We start from the raw sequence: 24194 nt of genomic DNA on the forward strand, positions 1-24194 counted from the left end.
CGGCTATGTTACTAACACCCACAACCTTAAACATCCTTTATGACTCAATAAAGCATTATCTCCACACCAGGCGGATTTTCTCCTGTTTAATTGCAACACAAATCACTAAAGGTTAACTAGAGAAACACCACAGAGAGTTTTGTTTCTTAAAATGAGCCTTAGGCGACCAGCCATAGAAATGCTCACCTTTCCGATGAGCTCCTCCACGCGGGGGACTGGTTTGCCCTTCTGGTGGCGTATGGTGGGAGGAGACTGGCCATCCCAATCATGTAGCTCCTCTATGCTCTTCAGATACAGCAGTGCCTTCAGGCCTAAACAGTAGTCTTCAATAACTGTGAAGTCCTGGTTCTGCACAGCACTGCACACCTGTTAAATATGCACAGATAAACAGACCTCAGGCCCCTGACTTAGTGAAACGCCAGTGATTAAACTATCTACTTCATCTTTTTAGTGTGCATTTTAAAAGCAGAGTGTATTCAATAACTCAATGCAGCATAATAGAAAGAAAGCTGATGTGGTCGCAGAGCAACAGGACCAAGTTTAATATCATTTAAGTCATTGTTTACTGATAATCTTCCTCTCTGCTGAAGCTCTAAAAACTCGCTTGCCTTCAGATTCAAAAAATGACCGAACCTTTGGATTACACACAGCTAGAAACAGCTCAAATTCTTGAGTTCCTTCTACTGCTTAAGAATAATAGCACCTATTCATTTGTCTCCTTATTAGTTCACTGATATTAGTTTCGGAACATCGAATATATAACGGTTAGCATTAAAAATATTCAGCAGCACAACTCTTGTAAACATTGATGATAATAATAAGAAATGTTTCTTGAGCACCAACTCATCATATTAGAATGATTTCTGAAGGATTGTGTGACGCTGACGACTGGAGTAATGGCTGCTGAAAATTCAGCATAGCAATCAAATAAATAAATTACTTTACAATATTAATATTTTTACTGTATTTGAATCAAATCAGTTTAGTCTTGGTGGGCATAAGATACTTCTTTCAAAAACATGACATTATACTGTACCAACCCAAATTTAAAAACAAAAATATAGTATACAGTATATAGAGTATATTAACATTATACAGAGTATATCTCCCTGAGATCAGTTTTGGAAGTTCAGAATGAGTCTATTTTGCAGCTTATAGATTCAATAAATGGTGTTTTTGGACTAGGGAGGAAGTTTTGACAGTCACAATATTTTATCTTTCATTTTTTTTCTCTCAAAAGCAAAAGTTTTATTTGTCATGATATGACCCCTTCAAAGTCTGCCAGAAAATCTCAAGTTTAACAGACTCAGAGACAATCCAGAATTCATTTTCTCAACCATAGAGATGCTTTTTAACCCCTCACCTCAAATGTCTTGTAAGCGTTTCCCAATGGAAAAGTACAGTTTGCAGTATTCTTCACCAATAAAATACACTCCCATCAGACAAACCACAGCTGACACTTCTCATTTGGAGTTGTTCTAAATCTCCATCTACTGCTATAAAAAGGAATATATCTATTTTCCTAGTCATCAGCTTTAATAAACTCTTTAAGGGTCCTTTTTTGACCTATTACATGCTAACTTGCTCAAAACAATTTTAAACTCCTAATTACTGAACATCCTGAACATTGTTAATCAGTTCCTCCAGCAAATATTTTGCCACATAGCTTAAAGACAGCAATTGTTAGGCCTCTGGTGAAGCAAAATGATCCTGATTCTCCTCCAATCTTCCATTTTCAAAATAACTAAAAACAGTATTCTAGCAACATTAATAATCCTAATGAGACATTCCAGTCTGGACTTAACATAGCTCTAAAATGTATCTTCTAACAGATCTGCAAGTTAATATAGTAATCTGTCAATCCTAGATCTGATCTTATTACTGTCTTTAAAATGGTTGATCATAAGATTGTGCTTAACTGACTGACCTATTAGACTCAGTTTTAGATTAGTTTAGATCTTACTTAAGCGACGGTAAATAATATGTTGCACTAGGTGAACACAACACCAGATAACTTGTGGTATTTCCCACAACTCATTTAAAGGGATATTTCACCTTCAGTTGCCGGTTCCCATTGACTTTCATAGTATGAAGAAAAGAAAAAAAAAATATGCAAGGTAAGTAACCAGCAACTGAAGGTAAACTGTCCTTTATTATTTAAACGTGCTTCCATCCATCAGTATGTAAATTATTATAACTTTTCATTAACTATAATGATTTTATACATAGTTTATATCAATATAGATATGTATTAACTTGCTCCAGATGCCCACAAACCAATTAGCACACTTCTGGACTACATCTATAGATTGCAACTAGAGACACTTAAATACAGATTTATTGTGCCGTTTATAATTTTTTTTTTTTTTTTAACTATACTAACAACGTTTGTAAAACAGCATATTATCACATTCACAACATCTCTAAGCTATGTGAATTCTACTGATATTGAGAATCTCATTCACACCTTTGTCATATCAAGTCTTCACTATTACAGTAGTGTTTTGGCTGCCCTGTCTAAGAGCTGTCTAAAAAAACGTGTGCATGGATTATTATTATTTATTTATTTCTGTTAATTATATAATGGACAATATTCCATTAGTTGAGTTGAGGTCAAAATGTTACAAACTTTTGAATGGGGTCATTTTTATAAATTCAACTATTATTTTCTCTTGTGCTCTATATGTACATTTATTTAATGTGAAATATCTTTCAGGTCAGTACTAAAATACAGTAAAAAAAAAAATATATATAACTAAACATATTGTGTATCACATATTGTGATATTTCAAAGGTGAATATTCAGCAGCCATTAATGTGATAGTTCACTATTAACTAATCAGTAACTATTGTTTTTCCATACCAGCCTAAGAACTACTGTATACAGATTCATAATTAATATGAATAATACAAAATGTATAATTAATTCTAAGGTGAAGGTCTTGGTAACCCACCAGTAATGCCTCAAGTATAACCAAATCCTTCAGAAGGCATTATTAATTATTTGGATCAGTATTATAAAGTGAATATCATGATACATCTATAGTAATTACTGAAATCATTATAAACTTTTGAGGTTTTTGTAAGATTCTGGTTAGTAATTAATTTTTCTAACCACTTAAATTATTACTAGTGGGTTACCGTGATCCTCACATTAGAATACTGATGCAAATAATTAGTAATTTAGTAAGTAATTAGTAATTTCATCAGATGGATGTAGTAACACTTGAGATAGTGATTACTATCCAAAACCTTGCATATATCTCAGAAGCTCACAATGATGTCAGTCAATATTAGGGAGTTATGATGGTTTTCACATTAGAATACTGATCCAAGTAAATTGGTAATTCCTTTAGAAGGATTTGGTAATATTTAGACATTACTAGTGGGTTACAATTATCTTCATTTTAGAATGAATCATTCATTACGCATAATTGAACCTGTATACAGTAGTTCTTAAGAGTTCTCCAGGATAAAAAAAAAAAAAAAAGCAGTTATTGATTAGCTAATAGTGAAATACCAGAGTGCTATTACTTTCTAAATCATTAATCACAGTTTCTTGTTAGGTAATAGTAGTTACTACAAAATTGAGTAGTATTAGTCATTTGTTTCCGTGAATTTATTCATTAATGACGGAACAGTATTCTAAAGTTTCACCATGGGCCCTATCTTGCACCCAGCGCAATTGACTTTGTACACCGACGCATGTGTCATTCCTATTTTGCACCTGCGCAAAGCGCGCTTTTCCCTCCACAGAAGCACGTCGCTAAACTAGTGAATGAACTTGCGCTCCCTGGGCGGTTCAGCGCAAAAAAGGAGGCGTGTTCCGGCGCAAACAATCCCTGGTGCTATTTTGCTGTTCCATTAAACAATTGCGCCACTGACCAGAAGAAACCTAGTCTAAAGTCAGTGGCGCGTTGCGCGTTGTTCATTATGCTATTTTAAGGGCGCATGCTTGACCATAACGTATAGCGTGCACAACGCGCATACACTTTGCTCATGTAATCTACACAGATGCAACAGTTATTTTTGCATATCATAAATTGTTACACTAAAAAAAATATTAACACATGAGATGACGGAAATCATTGTGGTGTATTTTGGGTGGGTTTCTCCCATCCCCATACAACACAACTTCTCTGTCTTTCACTGCTCTTACAAGAACATCAGTCTCCTCGGCTGTGAACCGCTCCTGGCGTGCGCCTGGTAAATACGCCACAATAATAGCAATCCATAATGGAACTTGCGCACCTGCTTTTAAAGGGAATGTTGGATGACGCTCTGATTGGTTTATTTCACGTTACGCCCAAACCACACCTATGAATAATGAAGCTACTTCAGACCAACCCATTTTAGATTTGCGCCGGGCGCAAGAGCCATTTATCCCGCCGGGAAAATAGCAACAGCGCAGAGACCCGCCCACAAAGTTACTTGCGCTTCGCGCTTTGACACTTGCGTTTCAGATCGTTAAAATAGGGCCCCATATCTTGCAATCAATTATAACCAAATAATAAAATAAAAAAATAAATAGTGTAACAATAAATTGATCAGTGTTATAATTCATTAAATGTGGTTACGATTATTCATGATATTGTACAATGCATTATAAGGTGCATTACAAGGCAAAATCATTGTAATATGCTGATTTGGTGCTCAAGAAACATTTATTATTATTATGCATTTAAAAAATAATTGTGCTGCTTTATATTTTTATGGAAACCTAATGCACTTTTTCAGGATTATTTGTTGAACAGAGAACAGTCATTTTACTGTTCATCAATTTAATGCATCCTTACTTAATAAAGGTATTCATTTCTTTCAAAAATAAATCTTTCTTACTCTAACTTTTGAATGGCAGTGTACATATCCAATTGTACATATCCATGGGCCTTTAATATGCTGTTCAGAGCACTATAAACTCTGTTTCCAGAAGTGTTAGATAAATAACACTTTACTTATTTACTTACTATCAGATGTGTTGTTTGTCTTGTGAGTCTGTGAGAGGTTAACATTGTTGGCCAGAGCAGCTGATTGGGCTGATCTAATTCGAGCAGGAGATGGAGCTACGATGTGTTTCTGTAACACGCTGGTGACACTGATTCAACTGTAGTGTAGTGAGGAGTTGGCTAGTTTACAATTTCTCCTATTACTACGAGCCAGCACTCTGCTATTACATGTGGGTGTTATTAAAATGTTTTAATTCCAGTCTCCCCCCCCACCCCCAGAACTCCAAAGCACTTGTGAAACGTTATTTCTGCACATAATGAGAGTGTTTTGAGTGTTATTTATTGTTTATTTAAAAAGAGATTTCTGAGGCTGTGGCATCATGTTGAGATAATGGGTTTATTTGCACTAACAACATGTTCAGAGCCATGTTGTAAATTGCAATTTGCAGTTTGTTGTTGCTTCTCGGCTATAGCAGCTCTGTGTGAGTGTAGCCGTTAGTAGACTGCTTATTAAGGATTGATTAGAACCGACTACTTTATGTACATGTTTAAACCCAGACATTAGGCTTGCATATTGTATGAACCAAAAATAATACATTTTTACCCAAGCTCTGGTCCTACAAATGGGGATGATATGAGGCTGAGGGGTTGTACAGACGTGGTTACAGGTCTAGACTGGTAAACAAAAGGTTAATATCCACCAGTAACTGGTGAATGGAGGTTGGTGATGAATGTAAGTGGTTACCTGCAGGACAGACGCTCCAGCATGGAGAAACTGTAATCCAGACTCCGCTGAGTCAATACCACCAGTAGCCAAGATCGGGAATCCGGGAAGTGCTTTTGCTATAGCTGACACCGCTCGCAGAGCTATGGGGCGGATTGCATTACCTATCCAAATACAAGAGGAAAAACATTATTAAATGTAACACAATAATTGAATCAACAGCTATGTAGAGCGTTTCATTCCAGTCCCTTAAACTTCTATACTGGTTAGGATGTTGACAGCAAGGCAGTTCACTAGGTTTGGGATCAGAGCAACTGTGTCTACAGGTGCCTGAGTTAAACCTATGCAGCAGCACAACCCTCCCCGTGTTGTCTCCCTTCATCTTTCAGGATGACAGGATTCCCTAATGACATCCGAGTGGCTTTCTGATCAGCCAGACAGATGGAAGTGTTTATCACATTACATTTAACCTCATTTTCCCAGCAGGTTCCCATTCATTGATCACAGTCGTACGTTTGTCCACATTCATTTCGCCGGCGTGGCTCAGAACTCCACTTTCACCATTTGATGGCTCGAGACAGCTTTCTTTTTTAGCCCCACTCTGGCGTGCTAAACGATCCTCATCACCCACACTATTCCTAAATTGGGGAGATAAATTCAATCACAGTGAATATCTTTTTGCAGCCACATGGTTAATTATGTACGTATGGACGCTTCCCTAAGCCTCTGGCATTTCCTGCCACCCTCACTTTTTTATGGTTTTCAACCTGTTTGTTGAATGGATGGCACGTCAGGTAGAATTTGTCATCTCTGCTCCGTTCTGACAACCTAATATCATAAGACGACATCACTCGGCTCGCAATGAAAGCCATTTGGGTGTGATTTAGAGATGAGGGTTCGGCTCACTACAGCTTAAGTCAAGAGCCTGGAGGTCTGAACACATCATTCTTAAATGTCTGTGTGAGTCAAATGTATCGAGGTAATAATTTCCCGCTAAGACATCTGCTAAACCTCATCCAGCAAGGGGCTATTGTACTGAGTGATGTCACAATCACATTAATATGGACGAGACTTGTGCAACAAAGGTTGAGAGTTATCAAAGCCCTTGTCAGCCAATGGCAGCCAACACAGATAATGTTGTCATGCAGCACACTTCCACTCAAGAAAAGCTTCAGTCCTGTGATATGGGTTTGATGTTATTGTGGCACTGGCTCTGTCCTTCCCTACACTTTGTTCTTGTTTTTCACGCCGGCCGCGCTGACAGCTCCTGTTGCTCTGACAACCCCAACATGTCCTTGTCAAACAGGGTCGCTCACGCCTGTTTGTCACCAGTAACTAAGGTGAAGTTGTCAGCACAAGTTCACTGCATGTCAATAACAGCACATGCAGGCTAATGCTAAAGTTAGCTCAGAGTGTCTAATGTTGTCTCTTGAGTATGGTTTTTTAATACTGGAGTAATTTTACTTCATCACTACCTGCATAATTTATTTAATTATATTTCAAAAAAAAAACAAAAAAAAAAAAAAACACCTTTTACTCACTGCAATTTCATTTAGATCCTGCAAAGTGTATATTTCACTTGTCATCATAACAAAAAATATACTGTATACTCTAAATTAAGTTTGTCTTATTGAGCTAATGAGTCAAATAACATTTCCATGTGAATGTGACCTAAAACTGCAAATTAAATGTATTTCGATGTGAAATGTATGCCATCATGATCATACACCCTGGTAAAGAGCGTGTTTTTCACATAAAGCGATAAAAAAAAAAATTTTATAACTATAACCATGTTTAAAGCAAACTTGACATGGTCACTGGTCAGTTTCTAAATTACTCAAGAGTCACAAAACAATCAAATATTGAAGAGAATTTGAAAGTAGCAAATATAGATATTATTTTTTAATTACTTATTTTAATGGCTGGACAAGTTAACACATTATTAACGTGTTATTAACACTTTAACGCATTAATTGATTAACACCGACAAATATTTTATTGCGCGGTATTAACATTTTAACTCATTAATTGATTAACACCGAAAAATATTTTATTGCACGTTAATGTAGTTTTATTTATTTTTTATTGTTATGAAAGTCCGTTGCTCACTGGCTCTGAATACACATATAGACACATCATCAGTCACAGGAGAGGATGCTCCCAATCAAATTATTTAGGCTAAGCGTCTCCATTACCAAACCACTGTCCACTGTTATTTTTAACAGAAAAGAATGCAACAAGCTCGTAATCATGACTTTATAAGTTGGAAATAGGAAGTTTCCAATAGCATTTGAAGACCGCAGAGAAGCACTCACGCTCAACACAGTGGAGTGAATCATGCTTAAAAAGGTTGTGAGACAGAACTAGCATAACATTCATTACCTGTACCAAGTAGAAAGTGAAATATGTACTTAAAATTCTGAAGTACTTAGTATAATTTCTAGCACTTCCTACATGCCTGCCATAGTGAGCTCCACTTTTACTAGTCCTCTTCTTTTTCTGTAGGCTGCATGTGTTCAGCAGTATCACACTTGTGCTTTACAGACAGCACAGTCTGTGCTTAGAGACGGTCCTGGACCCGCTAGCACTTTATATCTTTCATCAATACCTCATTATTCTGAGCAGGTCCTATCACAGCTTCCAACGTGAGCGAGCACAGCTCCTGATGAGCGCCATCCTCAGTCTGGTCCCGTGCTGAGGTGATTGACAGCTCAGTGAGGTCATCGGGTGGCATCTGTTAGCACGAGGCGTCCGCTCCTGATGCCAGACTCTCTGATTAATAATTCTAAACACTGTGCAAGATGGAGCGTGGGGTCTCTGCATCCTCTATGATTTCTATCTTTGCTCAAATATGTTGTCCCTCAAAAAGACCCGGCCAGATAACAAAAGCAAATAAGAGACGAGAATGACTGTGCAGCTCTCTGTTAATTACGCCTGCCGATGCTCCCAGGGTGTCTGGGGAACATGGTTTTCCATGCACAATGAAAAGGATGCAATAATATATCTTTGACAACAGACCAGTCGGTCGGCATGACCAATCATTAAAACACATATCAAATGAGAAACACGCTGCCAGCTAAATGGAATCACAGTGGGAGGCTCAACCAGGGGAAAAATAAAGTGACCATATGATCTAGACTAGAGGTCAGCAATTACCGGACTGGAGCTTGGATCCGTACTCCGTATTGGTCCATCTGGACCCAAATTTCTCAGAAATTAATGCAATCATAAACATAGCAATGTTTTTCTCCACACACAAACATTTTCAGCTTTCACTACACTGCAAGGATGTCACAGAAACTGCATCTGAAGCAACATAGACTATATAATATGTTCCTATGACACACAGGATTTATATATATATATATATATATATATATATATATATACAAAAACTACAATGGAAGAAATAAAGCAAAGCATAGCATGCCAAACCAGCAAGAAAGGGATAGTTCACCCAAAAATGAAAATTGTCGTAATTTACTGACCCTCATGTTGTTCACAATCTAAGTCCCGTAGAACAGAAATTAAGATAAATGTAATTAAACCTGAAATATTTATGTCAGAAAACTTTTTAAAAGTTTATAAAAATGTCATAAAGAGTGGTTTAATCCAAGTCTTCTGAAGAGACACACTTTTGATGAACATATTTAATTTCAGCGCTCAACAGATATGGAAAACAGAAGCTCACACAAGAACCAATGAGGTTTGTTCTCACACATAAACTTTGTATGGTTGATCTGCTTGAAGGTTTTAGTGTAATGGAATTTAATGGAGTGCCAGAAATCTCTCAGGTTTAATTAAAAAATATCGTAATTTGCATCTGGTAGATGGTACACCACTGGAGATCGAGTTTGTGTGAAGTGTGTGCTGCTAAAAACAAGAGCATTGTACACAATTGGAAAATGTGTAGTAGATGATACAACAGCGCTGAAGCACCCAACACATACAAACTGTTTTTATCTAATTATTTATTTAAATTGGAGCCCTCTGAATTGCTGTTACATCACAAGAAAGAAACAATACTGACTTTATTTCAGCAAAATGTGCAGTGTTAAGGTTATTTTTTTTTTACCCTGCAGACCAAAAAAACAGAAATTTCCGTGAGCCACATCTTGAGAAGATCTGCTCTATACTGTAGCAGCAGTCTTGAGAGACTATTGAGGGTTTATGACCTCTTACTTATACAAGGTATTGTTAATGCCAACCAGATCATTTACAATAAACAAAAGTACAATAAAAAGTATCTAGGCGATACTACACCATATTTGGTCTTTCATCCCATTTCCCCAAAAATCAGTAATTATTTTTCAAATATGTTCAGCTCACACACACTCATCGACAGCCCTCTGTTACAGTGAAATCACAAAATATAATGCTACTTTATAAATGTAATCATACATAGCATGATATTCAGTAGCAGTTTTCATTTAAATTTAATTTCACAGCTATCCAAACTAGGGATTCACCAATACTAAATATCTAAAATTCTGATTGCTGATTCTTCAGAATGGCATGGAAATTATACATGGAACCTCTCATTTGATACATTCCTATAAAAATAACAACAGAGTCCAAACTATTATTATCAATTGCTATTTATCAGATTTAATAATCACACTCAAATAAAAACTGAAATGTTCATATACAGCGTAAACATAAGAGTTTTCCTGAAAATTTTCCTTCATGACAGATTTATTTAAACATGCATATATAATTAACAGTAAATAAGCTCCCCTCTAGTGTTTTTATAACTAACTAACCAACTCTGAACACTGGATAACTTTCCTGAGGTAAATGCAACGTTAAATGACATTGATCATGATGACATTGTTTTTCTGCCTTTTGATTGACAGGAAATAGTGTGCCTTAGTCATTGGCTGTTTTTAAACATACACACAGATACGGTATCGATTCTTGGCCAATACATTGGTGCATCCTTAACCCAACCTGCTTAAAGGGTTAGTTCATCCGAGAATGAACATTCGTCCATCTTCTGCTCACCCTCGAATTATCCTAGGTGTATGTGACTTTCTTGTTTCGGAACAATCCAATCAAAGTTATATTAAAAATTGTCCTTGCTCTTCCATGGCTTTCAATGGGGGTAAGCAGGTGTTTGTTGTAAACAGTTTAGAAGACGCGAAATAAAGAGTGTGCATCTGTAATAAAATGTCCCTCACATGACTCCGGGGGGTGAATAAAGCTCCCCGTAGCGAAACCATGTGTTTTTGTAAGATAAATATCCGGATTTCCAATGTAATAACTTTTTTCTCACTTCTGCTGACTGTTGGAAACTGGAAAACGTGCAGTCGGAAGATGGAAGACGTATGCGTCGCGCGCGCATGCCACTGGGAAAAGTAGGATTAAATGCAGAGCATGAATTCGTGTATGTATGTCACACTGACCTGTATGTCACATCACTTTCACTTTACAACAAACACCCGCTTATCCCCATTGAAAGCCTTGGAAGATAAAGGACAATTTTTAATACAAATTCAATTGGATTATTCTGAAAGAATAGAATGTCACATACATCTAGGATGCTTCGAGAGTGAGTAGAAGATGGACGAATTTGAATTCTCGGGTGAACTTACCCTTTAAGTCATTGTTTGGACCTTTGCATGGACGGAAATCTCTTCAACATGACATCAATGAAAAATCCCTGATCTAGACTATTGAACAAATTTGAGCACAAAAATAGGGCAGGTAACAATACTAAAGTTTTTATTAATCAACTAATGATTTATAATTAGTCTAAAAGTTTTAAATACCCTCTCTATCCCTTTACTTAACATTAGTGGCTAATGCAAAAATGTATTACAAAAACTGTGATTAAAAAGTTTTGAGGCAAAAAAGTTTATAAAAACATGTCAGAAAAGATTGATTTCCTCCACATTCAGGGCTTACGCCACATGCCTAATAAATCAAGGCACCTTAAACCTGGCCACTGCCGCTGAGTTAAACATTAAATTACTGAATACATTAGAGAATCAAACCAGCTCCACAGAGAGCTCAGGGCAGCACATATTTATGTGCCCCCCGATGCTCTGCACATGGTTTTATGCTCTGGATTCGGGCTCCTGAAACAAAAAGTCTGAGGAGAGCTACTGTTCTTGGAGAAGATAAAATATGTGGTGTCGCATTGGCCCTTTAGGGCCCCACTGATCAATAAGTTGGTCTCGGGCAGAGTCTTAGACCATTGCTGCAAGGCTGGGTCCCATAGGGGAGCTGCACTGTGAGGCCCAAAAGACTTTAAAAGTGAAAAATATGACAGCCATTCAGTTTTGCTTGCAAAAAGTAGAGCATCAAAAGTATGAGTATAAATTTTTAATGCAGGCCGTGTTTCTGACCCTGTCCTTGCCTCTGCAGACATTGTGGCAGCTCAGATGAAGGGAGAATGGAGAGGTGTACTGAGGTGAAGCTTAAACAGACTCAACTATACGCAGCTGAAACTATAAAGCACATATGAAAATCGTGCTTTTTAAAAGTAGTTTAATATGTGTGACCACAGAGATTTTTTTTTTTATTAGTGGTAAGCGCACAGACACATATTGATAGTTATGTCGATGCATAAACTTTGATCGAATAATGAGGGAGTTTAAAAATATGCCTGACAAAAACATTTGCAGTCATATCTATTACACTATACGCTTTTTCTTAATTAATATTTATCTTGTTTACAAATAATAATAAAATAAAATATAAAAAATTAATTCAGAACCGCAAAAATGATTGAGAGAATGTATCTTCAATTAAAACAATTTACCATTAATGTATGAAAAAGAATTATTAAAAGTATGTATAAGTAATTATTATATGATTAACTGAATTGAATTTAAAAGTCTTATGTGTTTTTTATTCTCAAGTAAAATATATTTTTATGGATATTTACTTAATAATAAAATCACTGTTAAAACTGATTTAAAAAAGACTGACACATTAAAACAGGTTTTGAAGTAAGTAAATTCAAGTTTGAATCTTGAATTAAGTTTATTTAAAAAAAAATATTTAATATATTTTCACCTTGCTTTAAGAAGAAGTCTTATTAAATTAATTAATTTATGTATTAATATGTAGTTATTTTTCTCGAACACATATCTTGTTTTAAGGATATTTAGGGAAAATATTTTTACTGGAAAATAAGCTAAAAATGCAGATAATCAGAGAAATTTCTTTCAGTACTTCAAGCTGGATTATATATATTTTTTACTATAAGTCTCCTACACTGAAGCTCCATTTTTAGAGAGCAGAGAGCATGCCCAGTACTTTCACACCTGATCTAGTCCCTCTGTCTGTGCAGGCAGGACCTGACCAGAGCAAGCCCAGACATCTCAGCAGCCATTGCCGGCGGCCAACACACACACACACACACTCTTACTCTCTCTCTCTCTCTCCCTCTCTCTCTCTCTCTCTCGCTCTCTCTTACCAGAAACACCGCCGTATGTAGTTCTTGCACCTCTGCCAATCCCAGGCCAGGGTGTGGCGTCTGCTTTGAGAGCCATCAGTCCAGATACAGTGTTGGTGGCTGTCACTCCATCTGCCCCACCTACAAACAACCACAGAGGTTCTTACAAAAGCCTGAACCAGACACATTTTGTTGATGAAATTACATTGAGACGCTGTTCCAGTAACACTGAAACATAAATACATTGCTGTTGCTAATCCTGCCAAAACGATCAGCATACCTTTACCAGGTCCTCATTTATAAAATGCATGCATAATTACATTATGATGCTAATTTGTAAAGATGTGATCCTACATTAAGCAGAAATGAATTAAGATTTAGAAAAGCACAAACTGACTTGAAAACATTCTTACACATACTCTAAGTGACAAGCACTGATATGCCAGTATGTGTTAATTTAATTTTTAAATGATTTTTAGTTATGCATGTGTGAAGAAAGTAAATAAATAACTATGTTTATATGTATAGTATTACAGATGAGCTATCTGAAATGTAGTTTTGATCGATGTATGTGTCATGTAAAGTATGTGTAAGGATATATACTATTTATTCACTTTTTTGTTATATATCTGTACGTTTCCATGAGAGTAACAGATATAAAAATAAGTGGTTGTAATTTAATGTAATGTAATGTAAGACATAAAACAAATTTGGAGTCAGCGGAAGCTTGCAATAAAATGGACATAAATCAATACTCAGCAAATCTTATATTTAAAAAAGGTTACCGGCTTATATTGTACAATTTATCCTTCACCCTCTTGAATTCTATTATGAGGATGAATGAGAATGAATGATGGGGTTAAATGACTTAAAGTGCAGTGTAATAAATGTTATGAGTGAGCAAAAGAGAATATCAGGAAAAATGTGCATGAAGAATATGCTGATTACTATGTTGTTCTGTGCATATACAATAGTTGTACACGGGACATATAAAAAAAGTTTTCCTCCATCTGAAAATGGTGTGATCTTTTGTATTGTAAAATATAATAATTTTTTATTAAATGAATCTTTGGTGAGCATGTCACCAAAAAAAAAAACAAAAAAAAACAACAACAACAACAACAACAATAATAATATATATATATATATATATATATATATATATATATATATATATATATGATCAAATATGATCGTTGTTCACTGACAAGCTGCTTGAAACATGCGCAAAATATGATAAAATATGATCGTTGTTCACTGACAAGCTGCTTGAAACATGCGCAAAATATGATCGTGGTTTGGCGCACACATCCACACATTGCCTGTTAATGCAGTCATATACTTGTGATGCTACTCATACCCTCATATGCGGCTCTGGCGATGTCAACGATGTTGGTGACGTTGGGTGTGAGCTTGGCAAAGAAGGGGATGGTGGTGGCCTTTCTAACCCAGCGACAGATGTTCCTCACCATTTCAGGGTCCTAGAGTGAAGGGGCATCACAGAAAGTTCACAGAAAAATAAAAGAGCTATTTAAGACTTGTTCTGGCATTCATTTTGGACAACCAGTAACTTTTAGCTGTTCATTTAGGGTCCACACCGAAAACCGAAAATGACAAAGAGCAAAAACTGGGACATTTTAAGTGCATTTCTCATTCATCCACATTCATCGGTCGGTGCATTTTAAAACGGGAAGGTTGCACTAAATTTTCACCACACACTGGCCACAGAGCACAGAGGCAATGTTCAAAATGTGTTTTCTCTCAATCTCTCTTCGTTCTTCCTAACACACATACAGTCTCTCTCTTTTTACTGCCCACACACACCAAGGACTCCAAATGGTTTAGCGATCCCCTCATGAATGTGGCCAGGGAGGAAAACGCTGTTGTATCTGAACCTACCGTCTGAAACACATCGCTGCCTTCATGTTGCTTTTTCACTTTTGAGGCTGCCTTTTCCCGCTCCCTTCCCCCAGCCTGCTCTTAGTGCCGCTCATTCTGCCTCTCATCTTCCTCTCATTCAGTAGGCATAAAAAAAATCTATAATGCATGTGCACCTTTCTGATAGGATTGCAGTCATTTTATGTATGTGTTTTCCAATGTTTGAATTATAACAAAGCTTCAGGGGTTCTACAAAAATACTCAAAGATCTGCTTTCCAGCACAGGGGAGACGAGGCTAGTTAAAACACGAGGAAAAGTGCTATATCTCAGTAACAATAAGGTTTTGATTCCAAAGTCCATTTAAACAATGTTTATCTCTAGCAGTGATTTTTTATGTTGGTTTAAATTAGAATAAAGTTTACGTTACCTTTTAATATACTTTCTATACATGAAGAGACAAGTAAGCCTGGTTTCCCACTATATCATATTCTTTTAAATCCAATATACTATATATAATATTTAAAAAAAAGTAACTTATGCTCAACAAGGATGTATTTATTTGGTAAGTAAAACAGAAATATTATGAAATACTATTACAATGTAAAATGACTATTTTCTATATGAATATATTTTAAAATGTAATTCATTCCTGTGATGGCTAAGCTGAATTTCCAGCAGTCACTACTCCAGTCTTCAGAAATCATTCTAATATGCTGAATTGCTGTTCAAGAAACGTTTCTTATTATTAAGAAAACAGTTGAGCTTAATATTTTTGTGGAAACTGTGATACATTTTTTATCACATTTTTATTACACATTTTATTTTTTTCTGAATAAAATTATAAAAAATTACTGACACCAAACTTTTGATATATAATGTACTGTATATATACTGTTGGTCACTCTCAATGTCACAATGAATTTGGGATCTTGCTTCAAGTGTAAACTGACCAATCCAATTCAAAATTGGCATGCAATAATTGCGTCCAGCTGCTGATCACAGCATGAGAATAAAAAGGCAACTGTTGCAATGCTTTTCGCTTAGGAGCTTAGTGACAAGATAGTTCTGCTTCTACCAAATGCTTCCTGTGTGACGCTTCTGTGGTGTTCGTTCCTCTGAGGAAGGATCTACTGACTCAGAGATGGAGCTATTCCATCATTGCAGGCAGCGGGTGTTGCAGTGCTTCAGTCCAAAAGAAGTGAAATAAAGAGCGCCCATCGATACTAAAAAGTGTGAACAAAGGCCTCCTGTAGCAAACTGATGCAATTTTTGTAAGAAAACTTACATTTTCAAAATGTAATCATCTCTTTCCTGCCAGTGAGCTTTTGCTCACTGATGTAAATGGAATCAGTTCCAGGCAGATGACGTATGAGGTCGGCTTTGCGCATGTGCCTGTGAATCTCGTGAAAACCGATGTTTGTTTACAGGATCAAAGGAAGCAAAGTTTCCTTACTTTAGCAAAGGAAAACCAGTCTCCTCTTGCCATATATTGAAATCCTCTGACTTTCTTCTTTACAAATCCTCATTTTGTACTTCTAATTAGTGACCGTTTTTTTGTTTGATCTCTCTGCTGTGTTTTCGCGTGCGTAATTTCAGTGGTAATAGATACTGTATATAATTGTCATTGCAGTTATTTTTAATGTTTGAAATATTTATTTTAAAACAGTATCAATCTGATGGTATGGAGGTGATGACCTGTTGTATAAAACAAATTCATGTGACTCTCAGCCTGACTATAGAGATAATTACAGTAGAGGGGTTGTGACTGAAAAAGGGGTCTTGACCTCCTCTAAACCCCTTGTAATACGAACATTCATGCTCCTATAAGCAGCAGGAATGTTATCACAACAAGTCAGATCGGCCCAAAATATCCTGCTTATCAAGACGAAAATAAAACATTGAATCGGATACAGCTTGAGTCCCTCAGAACTTTTAAATAAAGGAAAAGAACCCAGCTCTCACAACATCTGGAGCAGAATAAAGTGTGTTTTATAGTGAAGCTGTATCTCCTCTTCTGTTGGCGCTGTGGTTCTGGAGAGCAGCGTGATGGCAGCCCTCCAAATCACTGGCATTCATAATGAATGAGGTTTGAATGGCATGCATCTTGAGAGTAGTGCAAACTGTCATAACTCAGAGATACGGCTGAGATGTGCCAAATGGAAATGTGATGTGCCTCTGTCGTACAAGGCTCCGGGCTCCTCAGACATCTGTTGGAAATGCAATGCTTCGGGGCATTTCTGTTTTCCTCTGAATATGAGCATGTTTGTTCATAGCATGTGTGGGCCCATATAACATCTCTTTTTTATGTTTTTTTTTTTTTTATTTCCTTTTTTTGGCGGAAAAGTGTCAGAGTGAGTGAAAGGAAAGGGATGAGCACAAAGCAGCAAACAAAGAGATAGAAATGAGGCGCTTTTGAGGAAAAGCCCTATTGTCTTACTTGTTGTAGCCCATCACATTTGATTGAAACGCAGCCTCTGTGCTGCTCTCTGTAATTGCCGCGCAAGAAACTTTATTGTGGATCTTACCCTCAAGCTATTGTTTCTGTCTTGAGATTTTGCCATTTGAACACAGGAAACCAGCAAGCCAGCATTACCGGCGGACGCTGACAGGACATAAGAGACTCCAATGCTTTTCAAGGTGGAGATCTTCAGTCTGAACGAGTTTCTTTTGTGCTTAGGAACACAAGGGGATGATATGTGGTGCATTGGAGGAAAATAGCCACCAGTATGGGCCGTGGGTGGGATGTGGGCAGCAAACATTTATAACAAGGCTGGCAAATCACACACACATGCATGCACACACACACTAAATCTTGTCAGAGGGTAGCAACCAGAATGTTCTACGGTCTGCAGAGAGAAGCTAGAAAGACCCAAAAGACAGAGGGATACTGTGCAAGTTTCGGTGGAGACAGGACTCAAGCGCCCTGAAGAATTAAATGCTTGAGGGAAGAGAAAAAACGGCACCTTTAGGCTCACAGAAGAGTTTGATAGCACATTTAGATTTCCAGAAGCATAATGGAGGCTGGCCAGCAGATGTCTGTGAGCACAAGTGTGTTTGCATGTCCATCTGTGTGTAGGTCGCCGGTGGTGAGGCTAAAACATTATGGCTAACAGCAGGGAGCATGGTCAAGGGAACATAGAAAAGCATTAGAGAAGTGCTAAGGCCAGAGGCAGGTGCCTGGCCCTGAAACAGATGCTGCTTGTAAGAACGTAATGTCCTCGCAGAGGGAAGCTCAGCGGCACTGGGAAGGCCTATGACAGCTTATTAAAGGCCTCTAGCTGACAATCGTTTGTAAGGTTGTCTTTCAAGGCTCCGAGTTCAGGGCTCGTGCTTCACTGGTGCTTTAAATGTAGGAAGAGAGGCACCTCTGGCTAGTCGTGTCTGAAACCCTTTCCTTTCCCACGAAATCTGGGAAACACAGGTCCTGGCGAGGCTTGGGACACTTATGAGATACATCAATCACATGTTGAGGGCATTGAATACAAGTATGGGATCACTCACTGCACACATACATTCTGGTCAGACTCTGAAACAAAGATCCATGAAGATCAATGAATATGTTAAACTTCTAAGGTGGTAATATGAAGCTGAGATTCAAACCTATCTGAGAAACAGCACAGGCAGTGTAAAGTAAGGCACACCGCAATATCTTGTTCACTGCAGACAATACCACACATAAGGAGGATCTATAAATATAAATCAAGCTGCGAGAGAAAGTACTTTGTCCTGCAGATTGTGGGATGACTGTTTTCAGCACCACGGACAGCATTTCCTTCAGCTTTGCATGCTGGGCTGGTTTTCATATCACTGATTAAAAATGGTCTACAGACCTGAAAAAGTAGAAGTATGTGTATCAAAGTATTATGTTGGATTACTAAAAAAAATTCTTTACCTGGCCATTTACTTTATTTCCTTTTTGCTCTTTCTTTTCAGCTCCATCTATTATATTACCACAAAAAAATGAGAACAGTTGTGCTGTTCACAAAATAATCATATTTTGCGGTATCAGTTTTGTTGCTAGTTACTAAAATAAAAAGGTTAAATTATCAAAAATTTTTTTATTATTTGTTTGACATCATCATGGTTGTGAGAGTAAATAAGTTATATTTACTTATAAAGTCAACACCAATACCCTGGATATATGTGTGTGTAGAGAGAGAGAGAGAGAGAGAGAGAGAGAGAGAGAGAGAGAACCGTTTTGACTTCATAGCAGGTAAAATATTGAAAAGGACTTGTGTTGCCAGATTTCTTTTTTTTCATAAACATTTGAAAATGTTTAATATACAAATACTATGTATAATATGAAATATATATATATATATATATATATATATATATATATATATATATATATATATATTAGAATTAAGCTTTTCCTTGTGTCAGAATACAGTAATTATAATATCAAATACAAAAATAATATATATAATATAAGATAATATATCTATATGAAGTATTACAAGTTATATTATATTATATTATGTGAAGTATGAGGACAAGTAATTTTAGAGGGTGTGATTCTAAATGTAATGTTACAATTTTGTTATAAAATAAAAAATGTCAAATATAGTATATCTGTATTAAGAACATAGAGATAATCTCTGATTAATTAGTGTGAAATTGTTTTAATAGCAGGAATATTTGAATATGTTTTGTCCCGTGTCTGAAAACTCGGTGGTAAGACACATCACAAACACGGTCACTCAAAGCTGTAGCACAAACATTCGGCATCAACCATAAACAGACTCTAGTACAGAACAAAATATAGTTCAAATAAAAAGAGAAATCCAGCTACGCCTAAACCCAAACAATGCCTCGCTTAAGATTCCCGAAGTTCTCTTGCATTGGCGCTCAGAGAAAGAAACTGTTTAACATTAGCATATTTACATCTTTGCGAGTTGATTTCTGTCTTTGTAAAATGTAAATGAGTTTCCCCTCCAACAGCGCTGTGTCCAGATAGAGCTGAATTAGCCCAGTGTGCCGTACGCTCCAGGGTTCAAAGCGAGGGCCACGCTCCCTGATTAAATACCAAACACTATGGGGCTGCAATCATACATTTTTGTACCGGTGCACAATTTCCTACTTATTCTCATACAATCAACGAGACCTCCTCCTGTTCCCTACAGTATAAGGGGGAGAGACAGAAGCATACAGATGGGGGGAGCGGAGGGGGTGATCCAGACTGAAAGATGGGAAAAATAAATAGGAAGCAAAGACAGAGAGAGACACAGATAGAAAAAGCCAGCCATAGAGAGAGCACAAGAGAGCGTGTGGCAAACAGTGTGATTAAATGATATTGCCTTGCGTTAGTTCACACAGAGGTTAGCTGCCAGGAGGCAGCAGGCTGTGATTAGCTTCATGTGTGTGTATGAGTGTGTGTGTGTGTGTGTGTGTGTGTGTGTGGTAGAGCAGGGCTCGTTTAGAGCCTCTGCAGGAGCACAATGGGTTTGTGTCCTGTTTGAGGGGGGAAACGGCTCCTGCTTCCCTCACAAGCATAACGAAGCTGAAGGGAGATGGAGAGGAATATTGTACCATTAGATGCCTCCTGACCTGCTCTGTCCATTTAGTCTGCATTTGAATATTTTGTGAGGTTTATAGGAACAGCTTGGGAGCAGAGATGTGGTTGGGCGGGTGGCACACATGCTCTGTTACCGTGCGGGTGACATGAGTCTGACACTAACTTATCCCATTTCCAGATTCACCTTCATCATTTCCTGTCACCTCACCACTCCCTCACAGTTAAAGTGGCAAAAGCTCTGAATAAAATTAATGTATTGTCTTAAAGGAATATCACCTTGCTTGCAAAATTGGAATGCAAAAGGTGAAATTCTGAAGACTATGCTGCTCTTTCTTGTCTATCTAGGTAGGAGATTTAGGACTGAGTTCTTCCATTTGTCACTGGATCATGGACTTTTTGACAGGATGCCCCCGGGCGGTTAGAATGGGAAACCACACCTCCTCTACACTCACCCAAAACATTGAAACCCCCCAGGGCTGTGTCCTCAGTCCTGTGCTCTACCTTCTTTATACCAGTGACTGCATGACTAAACAAGAGATGACTAAGGAGATGATTATCGATTATGGGAGGAAGCAAGTGAGGAATTACAACAGTGGGTCAGTGGGGCCACAGTTGAAAGGATGAGCAGTTTTAAATATCTTGGGGAATATATCATAGAAGATCTTTCCTGAAAAATGCATAGATCACATCGTGAGGAGGGCAAATCAACTTACTTACTATTTACAATGTTTGGCTAGGTTAAGGGTCTCACAAAAAGTGTTGAGGACTATTTATACCGGAACTGTGGAGAGCTGTAAGGTCAGCACAGAAATCCATCAGGACTTCGCTCCCTGACATTAAAAACTGTTACAGTGCCTTGCGAAAGAAGCCTAAGCAGTTTAACATAAGGCTGCTTCATAACAAAATGTGAAAAAAAAATAAGGGCTATGAATTTTTTCGCAAGGCACTGTATATTCAGAGATGCAGGACCAGGGCTAAAATAATTATTAAAGACTTTTTCATCCTGGACACAGTTTACTGTCATTGCTCCAATCAGGGAAGTGATACTGGATTTTGAGAACCAACACAGAGAGACTGAATGAGTCTGCAGACTTTTATTAGTATTAAATATATAATTTGCACTTTATTGATCTTATTTATGTTTATGGTTTCATATATGTGACGAAAGGGGTGGGGCCGAGAGCCATACTCCACTGGCCTTGCTCTGTTCCCACGGCTCTAGGCCCCGTCTATTTTTTGAGGAGGAGGGGGTTATATTTTTTTATTTAATATTTTTGCACTTTGTGGGACAAGAAACTAGGGAAAAATCATTTCACTACATGTATATAACATGTACATGTATGTGACAAATAAAGAACCTTGAACCTGAACCTTGAACTAAGCCCTGAAGCAAAACCATATGAATCTTGTGCTGTATTCCAAGTCAAATGAGAGATTTGTGTGAGGAACAGACTTAAATTGAAGTTATAATTTACTGACAATCTTCTCCTCCACTGACCATTGTGGCCAGATCAGAGACTGAGAACTGAATAATTTTGAATAAATCATTTAGGGCAGTTTTCTGAACCAGATCAACTGGGGCAGCATGATTTAAAGGAAATAAAACACAATTAGCCTGCAATTTAATTAAATGAATATATGCACTGCATGTTTCAGAGTGTGGCACGGCACGGTGTTCTTTTACGAACAAGTAGCTTGTGAAAAATTACATGAATATTTGTAATATCACAGTGTATAATATTATTCTTGCCCTGATATTCAGTCCTGAATATTATTTGTGAAATTGTCATGGCTGTTCTAGGTTTTGTTTATGTTAATGTATTCATGTATTATTTTGTACACTGCCAATAATATGGCTCCTCATTTATGTCACGTGACTCCCTTTGTCCCTTGTGTGATCTGGTCATGTGTTTCCTTTAGGTGCTCTATGCAGATCGATCAAGTTCTGACTTGAAGCAGTGCATGCCAGTTAGAAATATTGTCCGACTTGAGATGCCACAGACAAGTGTATGAGAGCATTTCGAGAGCAGACAGCTGACTCAGCCGCCACAGTTTCCTCAGAACGACTGCAGGAGTTTCACTACTGGCCAGATTCACCGCATGACAACTATTACTATGGCAATATTTCTTCTTTTATTTCTTTACTTAATAATAACAAAAACAGCAACAATAATTATAATAATATATTTATCCCATATTGTGCAGCCCTAAAATCAATTGCTACTCTATATAAAAGATCCAATGTAAAATGTTAATTCACAAACGGAACATTACTACATTTCTAATGAATGCGCTAAGGATATCTAGGACAGACGTCTCGATAAATAAAGAATAATTACTTGATTTTCTGTCTGTTTCACACAAATGTACTGTACAGTCTGTAAATCGCAGGGACCACTTTCATGATTTTTACTGAAGCTTGAAAGTGTTGGTCCCTGTTCTCTATAATTTTGTGGAAAACAGGCTTCCATTTTTCTAAATTTGTGTTTCGCCGAGGAAAGAAAATCACAATTATGCATTGTGAAATCAGTAGTGATTTTTTTTTTTTTTCAGCAGTGCTTTTTAAATGTTGTTTACCTGTCCACAGGCCAGTCCCATTCCTCTCTCTCCCATGCCATGAGGACAAGACAGGTTTAGCTCCAGAGCATCAGCTTTAGAGTCCTGTTAAACAAAAGAATTAGGTTAAATTAGGTTAAAAAAAAAACACTAACATATAGTCACTTGTGTAATTAAATGTATGCAAGAATAGATGCACTGCAAAACTACATTTACAGACAAACAAATCCAAAGCACAAGCGGTCACTTCAGTAAATCCCCCACAAGATGCATTTGAGACCGATAACAATCCAATCACTCAAACAAGCTCAGGAGGTGGTTTGAGATGCATGAAAGATGTGTAAATGTTGTCACATACACAAGCATCATGCAATCATGGTAAGACACATGGATGCATGCATGCATGTTTCAATCATGAAACTCAAACAATAATTGCCATATTAGGTGAAGAGAGTTCTTTTTATAGTTATTTATTTCCATATAACTCAGAAATAGTAGTTATCCATTTTACATTTATGTTGCTGTTTAAATGTACACATTCAATCAAATAGCAATTCAATCGGTGAAGACACATACATGTTTCACCAGGCTCTTTAAATGACAAATATATAAATGACAGTATATAAATGTCCTTCGCTGACAAACACAATGACTTTTAAAGACGTCACAAACACTAGCAAGATGTGTCATAAATAATTTTTCATTTTCCATTTCTAAAGTCTATCGATTCATAAGAATCTAGAAAAAGAAATGAAATCAAGAAAAAAAAAATAACTGTGCAATATTTATTTACAAATGCCACTTGGTTTGATATTTTACACTGAAATAAATAGATCTTTAATATATTAAGATGTCCAAATACATTTTACTGCCGCTGTGTGTAAAACAGCCTCCCAGAAGCTGCACACATAAAAAAAAAAAAAAAAAAAAAAAAAAAAACCCTAAGCACTTCCCAGCATTCAAAAAGCATAAAATGGTGTTCTTAAAATAGACCCAGAAGAACTCTTTGACATGTCAAAGCTGCCACAGAGTCGTCTTATAAAAAAGAGAAGCAGAAAAAAAGGCAGCACAGGTGGATGGGGAGCGGGTGAGTGAGCGAGGGTGCTGGAAGTGGGAAAGCATTCAACAGGCAATTACGCTCTGGCGGCCGTTCTGAACCGCACTGA

At 37.1% G+C, this 24194-nt stretch overlaps 1 protein-coding gene across 1 annotated transcript in view; it reads right to left on the reverse strand.

Moving 5' to 3' along the window:
• Positions 1-24194, reverse strand: part of LOC128027277 (dihydropyrimidine dehydrogenase [NADP(+)]) — a 154596-nt gene that overhangs the window by 11973 nt on the left and 118429 nt on the right. Inside the window, exons 16-20 of the mRNA XM_052614718.1 lie at positions 23050-23133; positions 14436-14556; positions 13097-13216; positions 5692-5834; positions 187-366 (exon numbers count right to left, since the gene is read on the reverse strand). Of these exons, the coding sequence (XP_052470678.1) occupies positions 187-366; positions 5692-5834; positions 13097-13216; positions 14436-14556; positions 23050-23133 (648 nt within the window). The remainder of the gene's footprint in view (positions 1-186; positions 367-5691; positions 5835-13096; positions 13217-14435; positions 14557-23049; positions 23134-24194) is intronic.

This window comes from Carassius gibelio, chromosome A2 (assembly GCF_023724105.1).
Source record: "Carassius gibelio isolate Cgi1373 ecotype wild population from Czech Republic chromosome A2, carGib1.2-hapl.c, whole genome shotgun sequence".
Lineage (NCBI taxonomy): Eukaryota > Metazoa > Chordata > Actinopteri > Cypriniformes > Cyprinidae > Carassius > Carassius gibelio.